The sequence below is a fragment of the Diaphorina citri genome, unplaced genomic scaffold (genome assembly GCF_000475195.1).
Source record: "Diaphorina citri unplaced genomic scaffold, Diaci psyllid genome assembly version 1.1 scaffold1609, whole genome shotgun sequence".
Lineage (NCBI taxonomy): Eukaryota > Metazoa > Arthropoda > Insecta > Hemiptera > Psyllidae > Diaphorina > Diaphorina citri.
The window spans coordinates 46555-55025 of NW_007379035.1; the positions used below are offsets into that span (position 1 = coordinate 46555).

Below are 8471 nucleotides of genomic sequence, written 5' to 3' on the forward strand. Positions count from 1 at the left end.
CAGTGGGTTGAGGAGAGTTTCACCAACTTCGAGAAGGGTATCAACTGGCGTTCCTACGTGGTGTGTGATGTCGCCTATCATAATGTGAACAACTGGCTATGGACACCGTTCATAGAACGAGGCAATGCTAACCGTATCTACATCGAGATCAAGTTTACCATACGGGATTGTGCCCTGTTCCCTGGCAATGCTCTGTCCTGTAAGGAGACGTTCTCATTGCTGTACTATGAGTTTGATGCCGCCACCCGTGAACCTCCGCCCTGGGAACCTGAGAGCTACAAGCTCATTGGTAAGTACATTACTTCTTATTATGCTGTAGAAAATTAGGGCACTTGGTTTTTCTCAACCAAGATGAGAGTGACCAGGATCGCCTCAGAAAATAACATCCTCTGATACAAATTTATTGAATAATTGAACAGGATCTCTAATGTTCTTTCTCTTGTATTCGTTGCTTTTAGTTGCATTCAGTTCTTATTTAATCATTTATTTGATGTAAATTAACCCCTCTTCATCATCATTTTTTCTTTCTTGTTCTAAAAGCTTTTTGATATGAAGAGCTTTCCTTTTTATCACTGAAATATGATTTTAATTTGAAGTGAAGCCTCGACTCTTGCTGGGTCATCCTAACCCTATCTTGTTACGGAGCAACAACTCTTCTCTGTTTATTAAGCTTGACTTCTCTCCCATTCAGATTTAATGACGTAGAAAATTTAAAATTTTAAAATCCAAGGGAACAAAAGATTTTTTTTAATGGTAACATGATGTAAATTAACCCCTCTTCATCATCATTTTTTCTTTCTTTTTCTAAAAACTTTTTGATATGAAGAGCTTTCCTTTTTATCACTGAAATATGATTTTAATTTGAAGTGAAGCCTCGACTCTTGCTGGGTCATCCTAACCCTATCTTGTTACGGAGCAACAACTCTTCTCTGTTTATTAAGCTTGACTTCTCTCCCATTCAGATTTAATGACGTAGAAAATTTAAAATTTTAAAATCCAAGGGAACAAAAGATTTTTTTTAATGGTAACATTTTACGCTAATAATCTATCTGTTTTAACTTTTTCGAACAAAAAATTCAAAGTCATTAAAGAAGGAAAAAAAAAGTTGAAACTTGTCTAAGCAGAGGCTTCGAGGGAAGGGGACGCCTAGAGATTCTTTTGAAAATCGCCCCCCCCCTTTTTGAAAAGAGTCAACTTTCTGGGGATGAAAGGGGGCAAGTTGAAAATTTTCGTCTACATAATTGAAGGAGTCAGAAGTCTTGTATTTTGTTTGAAAAGAGTCAACTTTCTGGGGATGAAAGGGGGCAAGTTGAAAATTTTCGTCTACATAATTGAAGGAGTCAGAAGTCTTGTATTTCAAGCCGAAGTAAATAAGTAGTTGTCGGTGGCTCTTGACACAATAACACGTCAACATACCCAACTGTAGAACTTGTCACGGATTTTAAGTGTTATTTCTTTAATTATCTATCATACATTGGTGCAAATTTTTGATTTTTTTTTTCTGTGTAGGGGACGATTTGAATGATCAAACTTACCATTTTTTATTCAAACTTGAAGTGTTTTGTTCAGACATATTATGAAGTTATCATCCCTTCCTAATCTTCTTACACTAGGTGATCTCTCACGAGCCGTTTCTCTGATCTCCTAGTAACGACTTTAAGTTTTCACGAAAAGGAACGCAACTTTTTAATGAACACTTTTTTATATCTCAATTGTACGAAATGAACAGACAGTCGAAATATATATTCATTACAATATCTTGACTTACAAATTCTCCGGGCAACTTAAGAATCGTCAGATAGCATTGTAGCATATTTCTTCTCCTTATTCAGAAGACTTGCAGCAATTTACGATAAAAACCTCATCCAAGATCCGAAGGAGCTTGGGATATCCAGTTACACTGATATACAGAGGCAGTACCTTACCTCTGTACATATCTATCGTTTGTATTATTTTTTTATTTTCAATGGCATTTTTTACATCTGTTTCGTTTGATCCCAAAGTCTTGACGTTCGCGTTTGTTTACACCAAGTGTTTTTTAAACGAAGGAGCTTGGGATATCCAGTTACACTGATATACAGAGGCAGTACCTTCACTCTGTACATACCTATCGTTTGTATTATTTTTTTTATTTTCAATGGCATTTTTTACATCTGTTTCGTTTGATCCCAAAGTCTTGACGTTCGCGTTTGTTTACACCAAGTGTTTTTTAGCAGGGGAGTATCAGTTTCAGCCATATATGTATATATTATCTTGTCCTTGTCTCTCTCCATCTCGTTAACATGGTCTGTCTCCCTCCATCTCATTCTCTCTCCCCTGTGCAGGAAATAACAAAAGAAAATGTAGAAAGGTGTCACTTACACAACTTCTTGCCACAGCTCTTATTAGACGAAATGGAAAATAAGAGAAATGCATTACATCTCCCCCAACTCTCATTGAGAGGCAGAATACAAAGTAAAAAAGATATCCAACAATACAAATATAAAATCATTATTGACTGTAGATTTAATCCTGTAAAAGCTATCGCAGGACCTAGCAAATTTTGTCCCGTTTGAATAAGGAGGACTCATCACAGACCTACATACAAGCGACTATTAGGGCAATTATTTATGCTGAATCTAAAAACGAGAAAAAACTGTGACAATTCATAGGGTGTCAAGGGATAATGGAACCTTTTGTCGGATTGTTTTACAAACCGCGCTCTGGTCATGGTAAATGACTTTCAGATCTATTTGTCAGCACACTAGCGTCTTCACAAGATCTTGTCAATTAAGAAGAAGGATGGCACTAGTAATGCACCGTGCAACAAATTAGTTTTTATCTAATAGGAAGAGTTCAAGATTTTTTTTGTCTTTCCTGGTTTTTTACTTCGCAACTTTTTTACTATGGGGTGATGGTGTTAAGAATTCATTTTGTATCTCGAGATCTAACTATCTATCAGTTGGAAAACTTCACATTTTTTTGCATTCAAAACAATTAAACTACTAATTTATTCCTTGATCTTCTTTCTATTCCAGGTCGAATCGCAGCCGGTGAAGGCAGATTCAATACACATATCACACATTGGTGCAAATTTTTGATTTTTTTTCTGTGTAGGGGACGATTTGAATGATCAAACTTAACATTTTTTATTCAAACTTGAAGTGTTTTGTTCAGACATATGAAGTTATCATCCCTTCTTAATCTTCTTACACTAGGTGATCTTTCACGAGCCGTTTCTCTGATCTCCTAGTAACGACTTTAAGTTTTCACGAAAAGGAACGCAACTTTTTAATGAACACTTTTTTATATCTCCTTTCTTCTCAAAGTTAATATTGGAAATGGAAACTTTGGCTCTTCTGATGTTCTGTGTATCCTTCTCAAATATTTAGCTGCGTTGTGCGATATCTTTCCATGTGGATATATTCCTTTGCTTCCCCGCTGGACTTCAGTAGAAGATTAGGAAATACTATCAAGAGGTTTTAACAAAGGGTGATCGGTGTGATGCGGTAGAAGATTCTATGTTGCCATTTTGAATTTTTTTCCAGCTAGCTTTTCCATTTTTTTTTTTTTTTCCATTTACAAAATTTTGAAAAATATTTCGCTGGTAAAAAATAAAATATACATACAAGATGTTATGGGTTGAATAGACTTTAATAGCACACAACTCCATAAGGTGAACTGGTCAAGACTTCCATCCAGCGATAACCCCTAGAATAGAACAGATAATCGACGCCAATGGCCAAGTAGATAATAGAACAGATAATCGACGACAATGGCCAAGTAGATAATAGAACAGATAATTGACGACAATGGCCAAGTAGATAATAGAAATGAAAACCGAGAGGAAATTTCATGCTACGAGAGGAAAGTTAAGTGAAAGAGGAAAAGGAGAGAAAATTAAGCTCCGGAATTCAGAATTTAGATAACAAAAGATAACGCTATAAAGTCCTTGGAATAAACAAGGGCTGGAGCGGGGGGGGTCCAAGGTAAAGTCGAGAGGGGGGAGAGAAAAGAAAGATACTTTCCCAGGTTTTTCTCTTTTTTTTCAATCAGGAGAGAGAGAGAGAGAGAGAGAGAGAGAGAGCAAACATAAAATGTCTTATCTGATAAGAGGAGTAGGGTTTGGGATTGTGCTGCTGGATTGGGTCCAAGGTAAAGTCGAGAGGGGGAAGAGAAAAGAAAGATACTTTCCCAGGTTTTTCTCTTTTTTTTCAATCAGGAGAGAGAGAGAGAGAGCAAACATAAAATGTCTTATCTGATAAGAGGAGTAGGGTTTGGGACTGTTCTGCTGGATTATTGATTTTAACCTCATAGAGTCCTGTGTGTCCTAACATTCAGATACTTGGTGTGAGGGCTAAGGATTATTAGATTTCATTCAATACAAACACCGAAGTCAACATTAATACTGAAGTCAAATCAATACCAGTCACTAAGAAAGGCGTGTACTTTGCGTTCAGGGATCAGGGCGCCTGTATATCTCTACTCGCCATCAAGGTAAGTAACAAACATTTGCTGAAACCACTTGAAACCATTGGTGAGGAATTGGGTAAAGTTAGTGGAAACAATGATGCCAAGTTTTATTTGAATTGGAATTTCTTTGGTAGTCTATTGTGGTAACCCTGCCTCCATCTTCCACAATTCTACGTAAACAAACACCCCCTGCGGTCCTATACTAGTGTCTTAGGCATTCCGAGGTGATGCTCCTCAGCCTCACAATGATTAGGAAACCAGAGACTTGTCCAAATGGTGACCAAATTGAGTGAGTTAATAAAAAAATAATATAATAAAAAAGTGGAAAAAAAAGAAGAATCAAATAGATAACTCTTCAGAAAGGAAGAGAAAAAGGCATAAAAATATAAAAGCAGATGAAACTGTAAACAAAGGAAACCAGAGGGAGAGCACTATGTTGAAATATCTACTGGTAGTGGTGTCTGGAAGTGTTTGGCCAAATGCTTGAGAAGAGATATAAGGAGAGATAATAATAAAAAGGCTATTCCCCCCTCCATTAGAAAGCTGTGTAAATCACGTCTTGCTCTAGCAGATAATGGAACCACGCCCCCCTTGAACAACAACTTTTTTTTATCTATTTATTATGTAATTACGTTTTTTCTTTCTCCATCTCGAAAAGGGATTGTTGAGAAAACTGAAAAGTTTCTGTACTTGAAAAGTTTTCTTAATGCCCATATGAAATGTTCTGAACTTTGACTTTATTTTTTATTGATATGATGTGAATGTACATCAACAATCTGCACCTAAAAGATTTTTTGGTGGATTCAAAGGGATATAACTTTTGTAACTTCTCAAAGCTGTGAGTATGTTCATAATGGAGCTTCTTTCTCCATCTCGAAAAGGAATTGTTGAGAAAACTGAAAAGTTTCTGTACTTGAAAAGTTTTCTCAATGCCCATATAAAATGTTCTGACTTTCAATTTATTTTTTATTGATAATGTGAATGTACATCAACAATATTTTAGCTAAATCTGCACCTAAAAGATTTTTTGGTGGATTCAAAGGGATATAACTTTTGTAACTTCTCAAAGCTGTGAGTATGTTCATAATGGAGCTCTCACAACTGTATAGTAGACTGAGTCTGTAGATACGTAGATAGACATCTAGTCCAATCCAAACACCTAACATAAAACTGTCAACCACCTATATGATTGATTACACTAGCATCCCCTCTCAACACAAAACACACCAACTGCATTCTCTGAACCCTAGCATAGGAGATACAAATGATGTATCACAGCATATCTTGTTGTTCCATCATACAGATCGAAAGTGAATATCTCATCACCCCCTTGTAACAAGTCAACACAGAGGTTTATATCAAGTTATTAAACAATGGAATGATTTGATATCTGATAGGATGCCCAATGCTCTATGTCCACTAGCAGCTTTATTAAACAATCATTAGTTCTTATTTATAGGTTTGTGATTTCATTATTGTTTTATTTCATAGAGGGGATATGAATGATATTGCTCAAATGATAACAAATCGGTTTTTTATTGGGAATGTCATATGTAGTTCATGTTACACTGTTACATGCAGTAAAGAACTTGTTCAAGATGCTTTGATATACAAAATCTTCCATTTCTGCTGAAAGCAGATGAAGAGAGGGAAGAAGAGAATTGCATTTGATACTTTTCTTTTTCTTGTTGATAATTGTGTTGACATTGAAAGCTTTTAGTTAGCTCCTGAATAATGAATTATACATGTGTGTACTACATACATTAAGTTACCACCAATTTATTCAAACCTATATATACCCCAAGAGAAATAGTGCATGTTTATAGGAAAAGAAAAATGGCTTCGCACAGTAGATGAACATTATCTTGAGAATCATGATAATGATTATCATGAGGAATAGATAAAATGTACAATCACTATGAGTGAGCACTTAAACTTTCCAAATGATCGTCAAAAGTGACTTTACATTTCTCTTCTCGCTCATTTGAATAAAAATCAAATTTCATTTTATTTCTTATTTACAGGAGATTTTTTGTTGAAAATTTTTATATTTATTTCCATATTTAGGTTTAATGGATACTGGAGTATCGCAACAGTAACAGCAGTTCACTTCTGCGTGCCCATAATGAGACCATTTTATAGTGGAGCTGTAACTTGCTGTAGTCATATTGGTTATTACCTTGCCCTCAACTTCACGTGTTTTCAGTTTATATGCTAATGTGTCTAATAATAATAGTTGGGGCATAATCAGTTAGTTTTATTAACTAGAAGGGGTTTGATTTGGTTTTCAAATTGACAACTTGTTGAATGTGTTCTGTGTTCAGAAATGCAATCAAGTTCAGTCAAGGTATACCATTGACATATTAGCAGTTTATACACCAAAAGATATAGTGGTTCAGTGAATAAACTCAGTCAGAAGATAATGGGAGCTCAAAATCTGGTCATATTGGTTATTACCTTGCCTTCAACTTCACGTGTTTTCAGTTTATATGCTAATGTGTCTAATAATAATAGTTGGGGCATAATCAGTTAGTTTTATTAACTAGAAGGGGTTTGATTTGGTTTTCAAATTGACAACTTGTTGAATGTGTTCTGTGTTCAGAAATGCAATCAAGTTCAGTCAAGGTATACCAAACACCCATTGACATATTAGCAGTTTATACACCAAAAGATATAGTGGTTCAGTGAATAAACTCAGTCAGAAGATAATGGGAGCTCAAAATCTGATCTTTGATTGAAGATGTAATATTGTTATCTTAGAATTCTCAGACATTTCAGTCAATTACTTTCCCAGAATTCTCAGACAAGACCTTTTCAGATCATATACATATCTCCTGCTCTTTGCTCTACACTATTTATACCTTTCTAACATACGTCACTGAAATTCTGAGTCATCCATTGAGTTGACTGAAAACAAATGGTCAGAACGTGAGTATGTGTGTGTGTGTGTGTGTGTGTGTGTGTGTGTGTGTGTGTGTGTACTCTGAAATGAGACTTGCTCCCCATGGCCCGAGTCTGATAATAATGCTAGTCAGCAAGACTGTGGGGGAGAGAAGAAAGAGACGTTAGTGAAATTGAAATAGACAAACATAAATAACACACGAAGAAGTTTGGACCCTAGAACTGAATAAATTCAATGAAAAGACTAGCAGAAGATACGAAGGATGCAGCCTAGATTTCAGTTATTCCAACTGATAAACCTATGATGATGGATTGTATCGTTTTCTGGAATCTATCTGCATGAGAAGCAAAATGATATAAATTTCAAAACAAAATTAAATAATAAAAATTGCAGGGAATGGAGAAAATGAAACACATCTAGAGTAAGTTAATAAACAATGCAGTAGAGAGATAGGAGCAATCAGCTCCAGCAGTCTGTAGGTAACGCCAAAATGCTCCATAACTCTCTTTGCCAAACTAATTTCCAAGGAACTTTTATTTGACGCTCCTCAATATAATTTGTGCCCCATTTTATTGAAGTCTCATGATAGTCATCTCATGTTACAGTGTTGTCAAGTTGCCCCTGTTTATTCCAACGTTGCCAGAAGCCTGGGAGACGACACGAAATTTATAGTGAACAATTCATTACATTGGTAAGTTTTTCTTCCTTCAATTCACAATTTTCATGTTCCAACGCAATCGCTCTACGGTTTTATGTTGTTCAAATAATTTCATACATGCTTTTTTCTCTTCATTTAAGTATTTGTTTTTTTATTCCTCTACATTGGCAATAAAGATGGTTGTTTTTATTATGAGCTATGTTAGAAATAACTATCTGTACATTATATTTAGCTGCAAATAAACTTGCTTATTTAAAAAAACTATTTTTGCTTTTGTAACTAATAAAATAAAGAATATTGCAAGGAGAGGTTGAGGGTGTACACTGTACTGTTATAGTACAGGTAACTTGTATCAGGATACAAATGTGAGTGTGTGTGTGTGTGTGTGTGTACTCTGAAATGAGACTTGCTCCCCATGGCCCGAGTCTGATAATAATGCTAGTCAGCAAGACTGTGGTA

General features: G+C 35.5%; 1 protein-coding gene across 1 annotated transcript; it reads left to right on the forward strand.

Annotated features, from left to right (window-relative positions):
• Positions 1-8: 8 nt before the first annotated feature.
• LOC113470469 lies at positions 9-4488 on the forward strand. The gene is made up of 3 exons (XM_026828936.1): positions 9-289; positions 3018-3042; positions 4356-4488. Exons 1-3 carry the CDS (start codon positions 125-127, stop codon positions 4478-4480), a joined length of 315 nt encoding a protein of 104 aa, XP_026684737.1. The 5' UTR covers positions 9-124; the 3' UTR covers positions 4481-4488.
• The last annotated feature ends 3983 nt before the right edge of the window (positions 4489-8471 follow it).

Bases quoted from the DNA above. Each gene is read 5' to 3' on its own strand.
- LOC113470469 (XM_026828936.1), top strand. From the start codon at position 125: ATGCTAACCGTATCTACATCGAGATCAAGTTTACCATACGGGATTGTG. The intron at 290-3,017 runs GTAAGTACATTA...TTTCTATTCCAG, and splicing joins TGAGAGCTACAAGCTCATTG to GTCGAATCGCAGCCGGTGAA. The intron at 3,043-4,355 runs ATTCAATACACA...TTATTAGATTTC, and splicing joins ATCGCAGCCGGTGAAGGCAG to ATTCAATACAAACACCGAAG.